Source organism: Austrofundulus limnaeus, unplaced genomic scaffold (genome assembly GCF_001266775.1).
Source record: "Austrofundulus limnaeus strain Quisiro unplaced genomic scaffold, Austrofundulus_limnaeus-1.0 Scaffold119, whole genome shotgun sequence".
Taxonomy (NCBI): domain Eukaryota; kingdom Metazoa; phylum Chordata; class Actinopteri; order Cyprinodontiformes; family Rivulidae; genus Austrofundulus; species Austrofundulus limnaeus.
Genome location: NW_013952521.1, coordinates 1,338,596 through 1,354,991, shown reverse-complemented (window position 1 = coordinate 1,354,991; position 16,396 = coordinate 1,338,596). Strand labels below are relative to the sequence as shown.

The 16,396-nt window shown below is 38.8% G+C and overlaps 2 protein-coding genes and 1 pseudogene across 3 annotated transcripts in view; 2 read left to right on the top strand and 1 right to left on the bottom strand.

The window, feature by feature from the left end:
• Positions 1-497: 497 nt before the first annotated feature.
• On the bottom strand, positions 498-3,280 carry LOC106522011 (endonuclease domain-containing 1 protein). Of its 2 annotated transcripts, none has more exons than XM_014014847.1 (3): positions 3,074-3,280; positions 2,725-2,988; positions 498-1,186 (listed from the first exon to the last, which is right to left on the bottom strand). In XM_014014847.1, the coding sequence occupies exons 1-3, from the start codon at positions 3,182-3,184 to the stop codon at positions 536-538; spliced, it is 1,026 nt and encodes a 341-aa protein (XP_013870301.1). In that variant the 5' UTR covers positions 3,185-3,280; the 3' UTR covers positions 498-535. The 2 variants fall into 2 exon arrangements, with proteins under 2 accessions (XP_013870301.1, XP_013870302.1); XM_014014848.1 differs by having other exon boundaries at positions 498-1,153; positions 3,074-3,278.
• A 1,238-nt stretch (positions 3,281-4,518) lies between these two features.
• On the top strand, positions 4,519-9,553 carry LOC106522008 (UDP-glucuronosyltransferase 2B13 pseudogene; annotated as a pseudogene).
• A 3,011-nt stretch (positions 9,554-12,564) lies between these two features.
• Positions 12,565-16,396, top strand: part of LOC106521943 (uncharacterized) — a 29,337-nt gene continuing 25,505 nt past the window's right edge. The window contains exons 1-6 of the mRNA XM_014014720.1: positions 12,565-12,577; positions 12,664-12,784; positions 12,877-12,995; positions 13,760-13,925; positions 14,072-14,187; positions 15,852-15,997. Coding sequence (XP_013870174.1) covers positions 12,565-12,577; positions 12,664-12,784; positions 12,877-12,995; positions 13,760-13,925; positions 14,072-14,187; positions 15,852-15,997 — 681 coding nt within the window. The remainder of the gene's footprint in view (positions 12,578-12,663; positions 12,785-12,876; positions 12,996-13,759; positions 13,926-14,071; positions 14,188-15,851; positions 15,998-16,396) is intronic.

Sequence of the window (16,396 nt, the reverse complement as noted above, 5' to 3'; positions counted from 1 at the left end):
GGACCAGGGAGGATGATTCAACCACTCAACCACTAGATGTCGCTGAAAACAACAAATCCTACACACTGTGACTTTAAAGATCTACTTCATTTGTTACACAAAGGCGCCTCCTGCTGGTTGGGATTTTAAGCTGCAGTTTTAATTCAATCATTTATTAAATGAAAACTGAAAGCTGTGAGTGAAAACCGGGTCCAGTATAGCTTTTTGTTTCAGTGTCTTACCCACCACAGGGTTTCAGTCAGGTTCTGGCTCTGGACCTTTGCGGTCTCATGATCTGGTCCAACTATATGAAGTTTTCTTTGGTGCAAAAATATTTTTTATTAGTAAAACAAAAAAGTTCTACAAATTGCAAATTGTTTTACGAAGCACAAACATGTTTGCACACAAAAAAAACCTTTGATTCTTCTAATCTCCAGTCTGGTTAAAGTCTGGATTAGTTCGTCCCATAGAGACATTTTATTGTCCTTTTTCATTGTGGTCAAGTAAAAAATGAAATATGACATCATTTGAGTCTTTAATGATATAAAATAAAGGCTCAATTTGCTTCAGCACACTGCTCATAAAACACGGTGATGACGGTGTTGAACCTGTCCTTCAGGTACATCTCCAGAGTCTTCAGAGACATCGGTCTCACGTCGTAGCCCCTGAACTGTTTCTTCGCCGTCTGGTCAATCGGCACAATCTCCTCAGTGCTGTTTTGGTCGTTGCGTCCGATGGCGGCAAACGTGGGGAAGGTGTCCTTCAGTTCTTCAGGCAGACTGTGGTTGTATTCTGGGCAGCAGTACGCAGACCACATGTACTCTGGTACCGCCACACGGTTCTTGATCCTTGGATCTTTGCCCCTGTAAGGGATGATGCCGGTCACAATGTAGGCCTCGCCGAGGCAGTAGGTTGATAAGCTCTCATTGACGGTCTGCTCCAGGAATTCCCAGGGTCCGTCGTTGGAGCCCGTTTTCTGAGGGACCACGTTGGTGAGGGTGAAGGTGGCGGAGCGCCTCGCTTTGGTCCGGTGGTGAAGGCTGGGATTCAAATGACCACGAGTAAAGGTGGAGTTAATGTAGTCCAGCTCCACTGCCTGGCTTTCCACCACCTTCAGGTCCATGGGTCCTGGCAGGAAGGGCATCATGTTGCCATCTGCTTCTGGGTACGCCAGCTGGGTACGAGACAGAAGAACTCTGAGGTGAGTCTAATAAAATGATATGGACAGGATTAAAGGTAGATCTAATGTCATTCCGTTTTTAACTCAAAGGTTTTTTGTTTTTGGTACGAAATGACCAGGACCTAGACAAGATTTCAGGTTCAATTTACTGTCATTTTACAAACATTCACACACCAAATTAAATGGTTTTATCTTTGATAACATTTTTTATCTTTAGAAACCAGGTTGTCCAATTAAAAGAGTTAAAATATATAATTAATTTGAAACAGAATACCAGAAGTCCACCTCAACATCTGCTGACATCATGAGGAACATGTTAGAAAGCAGATGTGGAGTGAAGCAGTTCTAGGGGGGTCAGTGTTGTAGTACTCAAGACTGGTCTCAAGACCACTTTTTGATGGGCTCAGTCTCATTTCGGTCTTGGACATTGAGGACTCAGGATTTTATTTCAAGACCACAACTGTGGAAATATCACTAAATTGCCAGAATTTTATCCATTTTATTTGTTAACGTCTTTGCTTTAATTGGATGTAAAACATTCTGATTCAAATCCAAGCATGGCTCGATAATTATTAATTTTTGTTACCGCTGTCATCACCCTCTTTCATTGCAGTCCAATAAAGTGAGCAGTTTGGCTATATCAATCATAAAGAATGTGTTTGTAAAACATCCAGGAGAAAGCAGAAAGTGATTTGTAAATCCTGCAGAGCTTCACTTTCAGAGACGACAAACTTTTATCATCACTTAGAAAGAAAGCACAAAGAAAGCTGTGATGTTAGCAAAGCTAGCTAGCTAAGGTTAGCAAACTGCCTCTGAATCAAAAATCTTCATATTCACAAAAAGAGATTTAGTCAATGTTACTTATTAGCTACATGTGTACTGTATGTTTTAGGGCACTAGTTATCATTTATTTATTTTTTCTTGACTCAGTCTCACCGTCTCTCAGTCTTGGTCTTGGGTTAGGTGGTCTTGACTACAACACTGGGATCCAGGAGTATTTACACCTCTGGAAAAGTTGATCAACTCAAAACTCTGCATTTTTCAACTATTTGAAGAGCATTTTACTAAATTCTTGCGATTATTAAAACAAGGTAAAATCAGTATTTTATGAAAGTAGTACACTGAAAACCAGACTTGGACATTTAAATGTTTTTTATTTACACACTGAGCACCAAGAGTTAGTTTTGACTGCATCATGATACTTTTTTATACCATCAGTTTGTGGCGTCCCCCAGATGGACGGCGCCCTTAGAGGTTGCCTACACTGCCTACGCCACGGGCCGGCCATGGAAACAACCTGAAGCTGTTTTGGTCAGAAGGTCCAAACGTTCCTCAGGTTCTGGTTGCTTCCCAGTAAAACTCAGTTTACACCTCGTCACACAGCGTTTGATTAAAAAGGCAACTGAAAGGTGCAGACTGGGAAGAACGAATTAGGATCGTTTCTCCTTTTTACAGACTTGTTTCCTGTTTTTGCTTGATTTAACTAAAAACCATTGCACGAAAAGAGCTGAAAAAAAAAAACAGACGTTGGGATTATTAGAGGTGTTACAGATGTGAGGTGTTACCTGGGGCTCATACTTCCAGTTGGCTTTGGGTCTTTTTCCTGTGGGTGCTGTGTACAGATAACCCGAGAGCCACGGCGAGCGGCGAGGTCGACTGTACAACGAGGCAAAGCAGTACGAGTTGTTGTAGCGCTGGCAGATCGGGGTCCCATCCAGACCTTTAGGGGGCCAGGATTTGTAGAAGAAGTGCAGACACGGGGTGAAATCTCCAACATCAGCCGCACACAGAGACCAGGCAGCGGAGGAGACCAGGACCAGCAGAGACGCCTGTGAACAGGACATTTTAACCCGTCCTCGCACACAAGAGGAGTCAACTGAGGGCTGTTTCCTTTATTTATTTATTTTTACCAACCTGGCAGTAAAAGCAGAAGCGGTTCAGTAGGTTTGTTTTTTTCCAGGAAGCAGTTCTGCTGCGGCAGCTGGACAGAACCAGAGCTCGTGACAGAGAAAGGAAACAAGACATGAAGGAGAGGTTTGTGCTCACATGGTTTATTTATAAATGAACTTTGAGCACAGCTGTGGGTTCAGAGAAAAACAGATCCCAGACCATCACACCACCGTCGCCGTGTTTAACTCTGGGTGTGACGTTTTAGATGCACAATGTTTAAAAAGTTTCACATTTTCCTCATGAGTCCAGAAATCATTTTATTTTATTTCTTCTTCTCCTGTTTGCTCCGCTGTGATATTTGCCTTGGAACTCTCCCACAGAGGATATTTATTTCCTCTTTCTTGTTTCTGAATCACGACCTTTGACCTTCAGTGAAGCAAGTGAGACCTGTTGACCTTTACGTGTCGTCTGAGTTTAATGGCTCTGATTGATTTCTTGACTCTAGAAGTCTGCGAAAAGTTCACCATCTAAAAATAAGTTTAAAAAGTACTGGTTCAGGGATGGGCAACTGGTGGTATGCGGCCGTTATGTGGCTCGTGGGTGACTTTCGCCCGGTCCGCTTATTGTGTTTTTTTTTTTTTTTACTTAACAAAGGCAGTCTTTTTAAGTAAAAATATATTTTTTAGAGGTAAACTATCTGTTCACAGAATTTCAAGGCAAACCTGTGTGTTTATTCTGAGACGCTGTCTGCCATGAAAGATTTTAATACAAGTCGCCACTTCAACACCACAAAGCTAAACATAAGTTTACTGAAGTCACAAGTACATAAACTACAAAGACTTTTACCAGAACCACACAGGAGTCTGACCTGTTTTTTTATTTTATTTTATTTTTGTTCACACATTTATTTAAGAAGTGTGTAGCTGTTATATATGCATATGTTACTGCATGGCTGTTTGTTTAATAAACATGTAAACACAAACATTTTTAAAATGGCAGTTTTATTAAATTAAGTGTGCAGCGCTGAGGCCCTCTGGTAGTTAAGAAAAAAATGTGGCCCCTTCCATCATTTAAATTGTCCATCCCTAAAGATTAAAGTCTAAATCTGGTCAAATTAGGCAAAATAATCTGCTAGAGGACTGAGACTATTGCACTTGGGAAGACTTGTTGAAATAAGAAGCATTTCCAGGCTAACGAGATTAATAATCGTATAAATAAACATGTTTTGCTCTTGTATCGCAAAACAAGATCAAACCCTAACCTAACAATAAAGGAGGGAATTACTTTTTCCACATGGGACCAAAACAGTCTTAATTAATTAAATCCATATTTAAAAAAAAACATTTTTTTTACTTTTACTCATTATGTATTTGTTGTTAACATTTATTCAACATTCTTGCTTTAAAAACAACAACGAGCTGCTCTGTTGTCAGTAAAACTCAGATCGGTGCTTTTATGTCCTGCAGACAAAGAACTCACACATACTGTAAATGTATTTTATTGTGAAAAGACAAAGTTCACATGGTTAATAATTAAAGAGATGTTTGTAAAGTCGGCAGCTTCTAAAACTCAGATTTACTCTGAACACTTTGATGTTAATACGTCAGAAAGAAAGAAGGCTTTTGTGTTTTCATCATTTTGTTCGATTCAGGCTGAAAGCAGAGAGAGAGAAAGATATTTTTCTTTTCTTGGTTTCATTTTTCACACGAGGATTTGAGGTCTGGTTCTCCTGCAGCCCTCCCACAGTTCATTGTAACAAGTTAATCAGGGTTTAGGTTCTGCAGCGGCTCAGAAACTCAGCTCAGTTTGACCAAAAAGAACATTTTGTCCTCTGTGTTTGGGCTTTAAAGGTAAGTTACAACACGTTTTCTGCAGCAGAGACAGATGCACACACAGCAGTTTGTTTTTAACAGAAAGCAGACAGGAAATATCTGTTTTAACTTTTAAAACAACATAAAACTTTGTTCTGAGTGTCAGCTTTCTGCTGACCGTCGACTCTGGAGACTCTTTTCTGAACTTTGATTTGTTGAGAAACGTCTGCGGTTTCCTATTTTCACTGGAGTTTTATGTCCAAATCTTTACAAACATGAATATAACAGAATATAAATTAATAAAACTCTAAAAACTAAAATGATATGAGAGATTTAAATGTCTGGATTCAGAATTTAATAAACAATGGGCAAATTTAACCACAAACGGGGAAAAAAAGTAAACATTTTCTAACGTTTTCCAGATGTTTTTTGCTCTTTTTCAGCTTCAAGACTGTAATTTTCCTGGAGGTTCATGCAGCCTTGATTTGAACCTTTATGAGCCTTTATGCCATTCTGTTTGGGAAGCAGATGGCAACATGGAGCGTGCTGGATATGTGTTCACATACATGTGGATTTTAGTCTCAAAAAGCTTCTCAGAGCTCCTCTGTGCTTCACACCGGAGCTCACTGGATTCTGTATAAACTGGGGTGCAAATGAACAGCAGCAAACTGCAGCGGTGCAGTTAAGGGTGACATCATGAAGGAACAAAGCAGACTGAGTCTCCTTCATAAACCTGAGGAACCAGTGATTATTATACAGACTAAATCAACTAGACTCTATTAAAAAATGTGTCTAAAAAGTTTTTTGTACCTTATCAGTGTGTGGATGTGTAAACTCATAAAGTTTTTCTTTTTAGTTTCCGCTGTCATTTTTCATGAATGGACACTTCCTTGTATCTGAGGCAGGAAACAGCCTTATATGGTGTTTTTGGGGTGGTAATTATGCTAATCTCCTCTTGCGTGCACGAGCAGCTGGATACGAACAGGTGTAATTTACGCAGCTCATTTACAAACTTTTCCTGAAGATAGAAGAGTTTGTTGAATCTGACGTGACATGTTTCGAACCCTTCATACGAACAAAAGTAAGAGAAATTTAGGATAAGAATACGAACATGTTCTTGCATGAGGCCCATTGATCTCACACAAGAAGTAGTGGTTACTTGAGTTGAACTGTTAAACAGTTTGATAGTTAAAGACAGAATAAGTCTTTAGCAGGTTTAGCTGTTTGAACAAGCTCTTGTGTGTGTGTGTTGGGGGGGGGGGGCAGGTTGTAGCACCTCCTACCGCACAGGAAGATCCAATAGTTCTACCTCCAGGTTCTTTGGCTGGAGGTTTAATGGTAGCTCACCATCGAAGAAAAACCTGGCCTGTTGAAAGAGAGCCAACATTAATACCATTTTCTTAGTATTAGACAATAACAAAATTCCTTTTAATACCATAAATTATTTTTTCAAATAAAACAGGATTATTCTATTAATTAATCACATGTACATGATTCACATAATTGTTTGCCATCGTTTAAATACACAAACAATAATTCACAAATACTCTTATATTCATCCTTATTTTAGGATTAAATGTTAAACATTTCACAGTAATGCATCACATGGAACAATTTTCCGATTAAATAGTGTTGAACCACTTAAATTCAAAGGATACCAAACAACAAACAAACCACAAACACTCACCAGTTCATTTGCTTCCAATTTCTAAACACAAGAAAACCCATTTTCTTGGGGAATAGAAGCATCTAAAAACTGAAAGGCATACCAGTAAGTGTTTAACAGTCAAAAATGGAAAGAAAAATTAACAAATAAATGATTTTAAAATGGTTTAAGGCCCACCTGCAGCAGCTCTGAACTTCTCCTGTCAAATACATGGTTTTCCAAACAAATGCTGGGTGCGGCCCCTTTTTAAAAGCTCTGATCCAACAAAATCTCGCGGGATTTCACACTTAATCTGAGAATGGTGGGCAGGATGAAAACAAAAGGGAGTGAATGGCCTTAAGTATTTTTTAAAAAACTGACTTGGTTACACCAATGTATCACTGGATTTAAAGGGGATATATGCAAAATCCAATTTTTAAGATGTTGAGTTGACCTGAGACACACCCCAGAAAAGGGGCGGGGCTTGTGGAGCATTGCAGTTTCACTTTATAATAGGGGTGTCAAACTCCTGTCCTCGAGGGCCGCTATCCTGCATGTTTTAGAGGTTTTCTTGCTCCAACACACCTGATTTTGATCGCTGGGTAATTAACAGGCTTCTGCCCAATTTGAAGAGTTAATTCAATCACTGAATCAGGTGTGTTGGAGCTGGAAAACCTCTAAAACATGCAGGATAGCGGCCCTCGAGGACTGGAGTTTGACACCCCTGCTTTATAAAGACCCCAACTAAAGGATTTAAATGTGAAAACGAAAAGCATCAGATGTCTATTTTAACACAATTTTCTGTTTTCTTCAGCGATGGGGAGACTTCCAGGAGCTTTTCTCGTCCTCCTGGTGACGATTTTGTCCTCTCTGACGGGTCACAGCGTCCACGCTGGGAAGATTTTGGTGTTCCCAGTTGACGGCAGCCACTGGGTCAACATGAACCTGATGATCCAGAGCCTCCAGTCCAGAGGTCACGAGGTCACAGTGGTCCGCACGTCCACCAGCTGGTACGTCAAAGAGCACTCCCCTCATTACCGCTCCATCACCGTCAGCCTGCCGCGAGCCAACGTCATCGAGGGGGAGGAGTTCTTCCTGAGCTTCCTGGCCAAGATGCTGGAGATCAAGAGGCACGGGGCATCTCCAGTCGCGTTCCTGAAGTTCTACTGGGAGATGCTACCTTCGCTTTCTGACATTCACAAAGACACCTGCCTGTTGGTGGAGGAAATATTTCAGAACAGGACTCTTATGCGGAGCCTTCGGGACGCCCAGTTTGACGTGGTTCTTCTGGATCCGGGCCTGCCGGTTGGAGTTCTGGTGGCTCACGAGCTGAAGCTGCCGACCGTTTATAACGTGAAATGGATCACCAGCGGAGAAGGTCACTTTGTGGCGGCTCCATCTCCGCCCTCGTACGTTCCCACTTCTGGACACGCCGTGACTGACAGGATGACGTTTATTGAAAGAGTTAAAAACACAATTTTTTACTTCTTCAACACCTGGATTGACAAGCTGTTTGTGTGCTCTCACTATGACCGACTCGTGGACAAATACTTTGGTCCAGACGTGAACTTCTACCACCTCCTCCAAGGAGCCGACTTCTGGCTCATGAGGGTAGACTTTGTGCTTGAATTCCCCCGGCCGACCATGCCCAACATCGCCTACATCGGGGGTTTTCAGTGCAAACCTTCTAAAGCTTTACCCATGGAGCTGGAGGAGTTTGTCCAAAGTTCAGGAGAGCACGGCTTCATCTTGATGTCTTTAGGAACGCTGGTCAAAGCTTTACCCTCAGAAATCACGTCAGAAATAGCTGCGGCTTTCGCCCAACTCCCTCAGAAGGTCATATGGAGGCACGCTGGCGAACGCCCCGACAATCTGGGCAACAATACCCTCCTGGTGAAGTGGATCCCGCAGAACGACCTGTTGGGCCACCCAAAGATTAAAGCCTTCGTAGCTCACGGTGGCAACAACGGTATCTACGAGTCCATCTACCACGGGGTCCCCGTCGTCGTCGTGCCCCTCATGTTCGACCAGTTCGAAAACGCCCTGAGGTTGGAGGTTCGGGGAGCTGCGAGGGTGGTGGACGTGGCCGAGCTCACCAGGCAGAACTTCCTGGAAGCGCTGCGAGACGTCCTCCACGACCCGTCCTACGGGAACAACATGAGGCGTCTGTCCGCCCTCCATCGGGACCAGCCGATGCACCCGCTGGACACGGCGGTGTTCTGGACCGAGTTCGTCATGCGGCACAAAGGGGCCGCGCATTTACGCACCGACTCCTACAAGATGCCGTGGTATTCGTATCATTCCGTGGATGTTCTCTGCTTCCTGTTGGCAGCTTTACTAACGCTGAGCGCCGCTGTGGTTGGATCCATGCGGCTCGTCTGCCTTCGACTGTGCAGACGGAGAAAACCGAAGCAGGAATAACTCCTCACAGCAAATTTCTGTTTTTTAAACGAATTATCTTAAAGCAGCAGTTTGTATAATAAAGCTGATGCCTCGTCTGAGTGAGGCCAAAGTGGTTTCCTGTCATTTTAAAACATCTCCTGTCTCAACAATTTCAAAATCAATTTCATTCATCTTTACATGGTCAGCAGTTTTACTTTACTAGGTTACTTATATTAACCCTTAGATGCGTAAGTGGGTCTTTTTTGACCCGGTGAGGTCATTTTTTTACAATATCTTTGTAATGAAAAGTTTTCATCATTTCATATTCCAGGTATCCCTCAACAAACATGTTACTGATATCATGCAATTACTTTTTTTCATTTATCTTTTATACATTTTAAGAAATAGCATTTTTTTTCAGTTACTACCCCATTCTTCTGTAAGTGGGTCAAAAATGACCCGCACTTTTTTCCTAAATGGGAACCTTTGTTTCTTACCAACTGTGACTGTCATAAACTGAGATCAGCTTAGCTGCCGTCTACTGCAGGTAAGAGACTGATTACTGATAGTAACTCCACAAAACACTGATTGGAATTTAAAATAATTTCTTTTTTTCCTCTGTCATTGTGCAAAATGTGTAATAAATAATCTACAATTAAAAAATTATTAATGATCTAAGATTTTTTTTAAACTATGCAAATCACAAAAAGCCCAATTTCTTTATAATATAGTGTTGAGATTTTTTACGTGGCTCCAGCTGATGTAATTAGGTTTAATTTTACTCATATGGGTTCCAATTATGTAATATAATCCTAAAATAAAAATTTTGAAGCATTTTTTAGCAGTAACAAAAAGCTTGATTTTGAGGAAAGATGCCTTAAAAATTTTAATTTTTCCCTTTTTGTTTCTTTCCAGCTGGGAAATCATAATATATAAATACAATTTCAGGTTTCCTCTTCATATTGACATAAAAATGACTCATTAAATTAGCCTAACATTAAGATTCAAACCAAAGAATAATGTATCATTGAAACCAACAAGACAAATTAAGTCATTTCTCTGGATTAGCTGATGATATTAGAATAATCCAGGTTTCAAAATGTAGCTTTTAAAGCAGGAATCTGAAAATGTAGTTAAGTCATTTTGTCCAAACTTAATCCTCATTTCGATAACATGGGTCACAAATAATTTAATCCAGCACATGATGCTGTTTCTACGACCCAATAAATAAGACATAAAAATCCAATTCCTTAAAATAAATGTGTTTATAACATTGAATTGAATAATATAAATACAGTGATTTTTGCAGATTTATCACTCAGAGGGAATTAATGAAGCTCTTAAAGCATTTTGATCAGACTTTTGTTGTAAATGGATGAATTCAAAATAAAACTGAAATTATAGGGTGTATTTAAAGTCTGTGCGATTTTTCTTTAGAAAATACGGAAACCTCAAATGGCATTTTGTCATTTCTTATCTGGCAACCCTAATGTGGTCTCGACTGCAAACTGTCACGTATTTTGAAAGAAAAATAATTTTTTATGCTTAATTTAAATCAGTGTTTTTGTGACACTGGTTGACAAATAATATTTGCACTAAAGTTTGATGGCGTTTTTTTTTTTCACTGTCAAAATATAACGTCAACAGATTAAAACATTAGAATTGCTCTTTATGACATTTAAGATCTGATTGAAATTAAATCTTTGTTATACTGAGTTTAACTTTCCAATTTAAAACCAACCAGATAATGTTTCTCATAATATTCAAACATTTATTTCCTCTGACACACTGAGGGTCGTGTTCCCATTGACTCAGCTGCATTAACAAAACCACACCAGAACCCATGTTTACCCATGTTTCTTTTTTCAACCTTTTGTTTTTAATTTACAAAATATGCTAATGGAAGAACAAGAACAGCCCTGAGTGAAAGCTAAGTGATCAGACCACAAGCTGCTGAGTGCTTTTGGTTAATTTCATCCGTTTCCATTATCACAGCAAACTGGACCATTTGCTCTGCCCTCTTTTACTTCTGGACAAGAAKATTTATCCACCTGAAAACATCTTCAGACGGATCAGAGGAGACAGAAGCTCACAGCCATGATCCTCACAGGACTCCTGGTTCTGCTCTTAGGTAAGCTCAAACATTTTAACTCTTTGAGCCGTTGTTTAATGTTTGTTTATTTGTTTTCTATCAAAAGTCATTTGATTTTAATTTTCACTGTGGGGTCACAGGTTGTCTCTGTCTTTCAAGAACTTCATCCAAAAACAAAAGCTGTTAACATTTTAATTTATGATCCTAAACTTAAAACTATGGCAATAATTTTTACACATAAGCATCCTATTAGCAAAATGAACAACTTGTCTTGTTTTTGTTTCTGTCAGGAGGATTTACCTTCAGCTCAGAACCACCTGAACAGCAGGAACTCAGTCAGACCGCCGAGCCCGAAGACGGTAAAACTGCACTCATAAAGCACATTTTAAATACTTTATGTTTTCAGACATGCACTGCTTTTTATTAACCTGGTGCTGATGGAAACTGATGTGTGTGAAACACACAGAACCACACTGCTTTCACCAGCCACAGCTGTTAATTTTAGCCCTTAATGTTTAGGTCATTGCACTTGGTACGGTGCTGGTAAATACTGCAGCTTAGTGACCTGAAGAGTAGTACCTCAGGACGCTGGTGTCAGAAGTGATCGAAGTCTTTTGCACCTTCTGTTTTCTTTGTAACATTCTTATGGAGATAAAAAGTCAAGTAAACAGATTACCGTATTTATTCAAGTGTAATACGTAAAATTGAATCAATAAAATCATCCATAAAGTTGGGGGGTAGTACTATACTCGGATAAATATTTTTACTTATGTATTTTAACTGAAATATGGGCTTCATTCACAAAATACCTGAGTCTGGAAATGAGACCGCGTCGTAAAAAGCAGTTGAAGCGAGCTCACCTCTGACACTCCTCCGTGCTTCAGAGTGAGATAATAACAGATCCAGGCAGGTGATATGATGTGAAAAAAGGGTAAAAAGTATTCCTGCAGCTTAGTAATGATAACAAACTAATGACATTAGCGTGTGACCGAGTCGCTCCTCGAACAACAACAAACACATGTTCGTCTGTAATGGCTGCCGTCTACCGGTGTTCTGAAAAAGTTTGTATCCCTGAAAAAATGTTTCCCCACCAGAGGGGGCGCTCGCGAGTAGAAAGTAATCTGCTTTTCCCCCACAAGATGGCCCAAATCTCATGTGAAGTCTCTGACTTTTGTGTTGGCGCCTCCTGGTGGACTATGTGTAAAATGCCAGAATTCATATGATGCTGCTACAGCTGATATATATTTGTTGTCAAAATACCTTTTAGTACATCCATCCATCCATCCATTTTCTGTACACGCTTCTTCCTTTCAGGGTTGCGTGGGTCACTGGTACCCATATCCAGCAGTCACAGTGCGAGGGGCGGGGTACACCCTGGACAGGTCGCAAGTCCATCACACATTTTAGTACATATGTTGTTAAAATAAAATGAACAGTCCAATGATCATTTTACTGATATGTATAAAAACTGCAAAGGCTGAAAAATCTTGAAGTCTGAATGAAACTGGAGGTAGTTTGAGGATTAAATTTTTTATGCTTTTTAAGCTCAAAGGGGGGTTATATTAAACATGAGATCGCATTATACATGAATAAATACGGTATGTCTTATTTAAAGCAAATGCAACTGGAGATGGTAAGGAAATAAGAGCATAAACATCTGGTTTGTTTTTCAAATGTCTTGCAGAGGACTGTTATTACTGCAGCGGAGAGGACTACAGAGGACAACATAGCACCACTGAAGGAGGTTTCACCTGCCAGCGCTGGGACTCACAGAGACCTCACAGGCACAGACACGTTCCCGCGAGGTACGACTGGAACGTTCAGTTTTATTAATGTACTCTTAAAATAAGCTTTTCTAAAGTCTAAACAAAGGTTTAATATTTTCTGTTTTCTGCAGTTATCCACAACATGATCTCACGGAGAACTACTGCAGAAACCCAAGAGGAGATTCCCGACCGTGGTGCTACTCGACCCACCGGTCCAGAACATGGGAATATTGCTCCGTACCTCGCTGCAGTAAAATTTACCTCTCAGTGATTTTTTTTTTAAAATACACATTGCTTCAAGTGTAAATAAACAGAAATACACTTTGCAAGTTCTGAAAAAGTTCTATTGAACTCACATTTTATCAAGCTGGTCAGTTTATTATGTTCACCATTAAATTTTAGTTAGAAATTACACTATCAGAGGAATTTAGACATTTCAACGGTCAGTGAGTTGGATTAATGAGGACCTTCACACAAATGGTACTACAATTAACAATACAGTTTATGTAAAAAAATAGGAAGAACGTTATTTCACTTTTTTGAAGTCTGACATTTTTCTTTAGGGGCACAATAATTGGTAAACACTGTTTTTGGCCAAATCTTACAGAAAACACTAATAAAAAGCAGGGTTTCTGCAGTTCATTAGAAAGCATTAAAGTCAAAGTCAAGGCTTTGAATAGCACAAAATTAATAATAATAATGATAATAATAGATTATATTTGTAACGCACTTTATATCTGAAAGCAGATCTCAGAGTGCAAACAATAAAATAAGATAATACAATAATAAAAAAATAAAAATATATAATTGTTATGTGATAAAAACGATCACATAACAAGACCAAATACATTATAGTAGTTTGCATTTACTGTCCACAGAATCAAAATTGTTGAAATACGCTGAATTTGCCTTAAGATATGTTAAATTTTATTAGCTAATTTCTGCTGAAACCCTGAACAAGATGAGCGTTTACATTTGTTGTTCTGAGTTTTTCAAACCGTCTTCTGTTTCCAGAAGCAGAACCCACCCCCATCGACCCTGAGGTGGACTGCATCACTGACAGAGGTAAAAGGTACCGCGGCACCATCTCTGTAACCTGGTCCGGTAAAACGTGCCAGAGGTGGTCGGCGCAGACGCCACAGTATCATGAAAACTACACTCCAGAAAAGATGCCCTGTGGGTAAGAAAACAACCACCATCAGCGATCGACAGAAAAGACTGGACAGATGCTGTTTTCTGTTTCCATAGATACATCAAACTGTTGAAGTATTTGAGTTTTTAGAAAAAGCTTTGAGTACTTATTAGTTTTTTTTTCTGCTCTTTCAGGGATTTAAGAGAAAACTACTGCAGAAACCCTGATAACGACACAAAGCCCTGGTGTTACACCACCGACCCAAATACGTTCTGGGAGTACTGCAATGTGCCGATCTGTGAAGACTCAGGTAGAACAGAGGGAAAGTCTCAGTTTCAGGTTTCTGTGAGTCTTGTGCACTCCCCTTTGAAACAAAAAAATAATAAATAAATAAATAAATAAAACTAGATAGATTTTTTTAAACTGATATGATTGAAGTTGGACATCAGAAGGATTCACATTTAGACGATGGTATTGTTTTTGGTAAAGAAACAGGCTTTAAACTCAGAAATATGGAATCAATCTTGTGCCAGCAGGAGTTGAATTTGAGTTGGTCAGATTGAATATGAATGTTCATAATTTGAAACTGAACGCATTGGTCTGAAAATAAATGTCAGTAAATTGAAACAGAATTTAATGATTTGAATTTGAATTAATTTGTTTTGAAACTGTATTTTGGTTTATTAAAAATTCAGTTTGACTACTTTCACTTTCAGTTCCATAATTCAGATTTTTGTGTCACATCCTGGTCCTTGAGAAAGCCAGGCAGAGTAATCAAACACAGATCCACAGATTTATGTTTCACTTTGGTGAAGTTTCTCTTCTGTGTGTAACAGAGTTGATGCAATCCACTGTAAAAGTGACAAAAACAGACAAAGTTATTTTATTGCAGTTATTAATTTTACCTATATGTAGAAAATGTTACATTAAATCACATCATGGATCAGTCATTAGCAGCATCTGATCAATATGTGATCCATGACGTGATGTAAATGTAACATTTTCTACATATAGGTCAAATTAATCACTGCAATAAAACAACTTTGTTTTTGTCACTTTTACAGTGGATTGCATCAACTCTGTTACATACAGAAGGGAAACTTCACCAAAGTGAAACATAAATCTGTGGATCTGTGTTTGATTACTCTGCCTGGCTTTCTCAAGGACCAGGATGTGACACAAAAATCTGAATTATGGAACTGAAAGTGAAAGTAGTCAAACTGAATTTTTAATAAACCAAAATACAGTTTCAAAGCAAATAAATTCAAATTCACAACTTTAAATTTAGTTTTAAACCAATAAATTCGGTTTCAATTTAGTAAAATTTATTTAATAAACATTTTCAAACCAATGCATTCAATTTCAAATTATGCACATTCAGATTCAAGCTGAGCAATTCAAACTCAATTACTGCTGGCACATAATTTATCCCATACATAAAATGCAGATTAGTAAAGTTTAAACTTGCAGATTTTGTTTTGACCTGTTTAGAATTTTCTGCTTCTTTCTCTTAATGAATTCATTGTTTTTGTGTGTTTTGAACTAGATGTTGGCTACATGTTTAAATACACTTGATTCTTTTAAAAATAAGAAATTAAGCTAAAATAAAAAAGTTGTGCGAAAACGTCCGTTTCAGGATTCAACAGTTTGTAGACCCACCTGCAGCAGCAACAACCTGCGGTACCACAGCTGTAGTTTTCTGTTTGTGACAGTTACTGTCACATAATTACACCCTTAATTACCAGAAATGTCATTTTGAAGAACACAAATTATTTGGAACTTTCTCTACAAATTCTCTTTAAATCTTTATGCTTTTCATTGTTTAATTTATAATCGTGAAACCTTTAAAAAAACAGATTTTAAGTCTGGTTCTTTAAAAATGTTTTTCTTCTTCTTTTTTTCATATCAGTGTTTTAAACTTACACAACAGGAGAGCAGATGGATGTTACATTATAAATAAATCCTATGTTTCAGAGCCTAACTGCACTGAGCAGGATGTGTTAAACTTCTTGAACCTGACCAGCAACAACGATCGGTTCACCATGGGTCGTCCTGTGAAACATCACAAGTTCTCCGTCAAAGTATACCTCGAAATGGAGATCATTGCTGTCCTAGATGTGGTAGGTGTTTATTTTTTTACAGAAATATTGTTGCAACAATGTTAATCATTGACTGTAGGAAGTGGAGTCTCATCTCTTTATTCTCAGGTTTATGATACAGTAATCTAAGATATAAGAATCAGGTTCTTTTAACATTGAAAACTGACTTTTTTTTCTCCAAATTTACAAAAACGTATTCAGATACTCTTATGAGCAATAAATCATAGGTAACAGAAAGTTCAAGGATCTGCAAATCAGTTTGTGATTTATTTAAAGTTTTATGTCTAGATAGTACGGAAGAGGATTAGGGCCACTGAAAAAATAAAAAAGGAATTCTGACTTTAATCTCAGAATTCTGAGTTTTTTCGAGATTAAAGTCAGAATTCTGAGAAAAAAGTCTGAATTCTGAGAAAAAAGTCT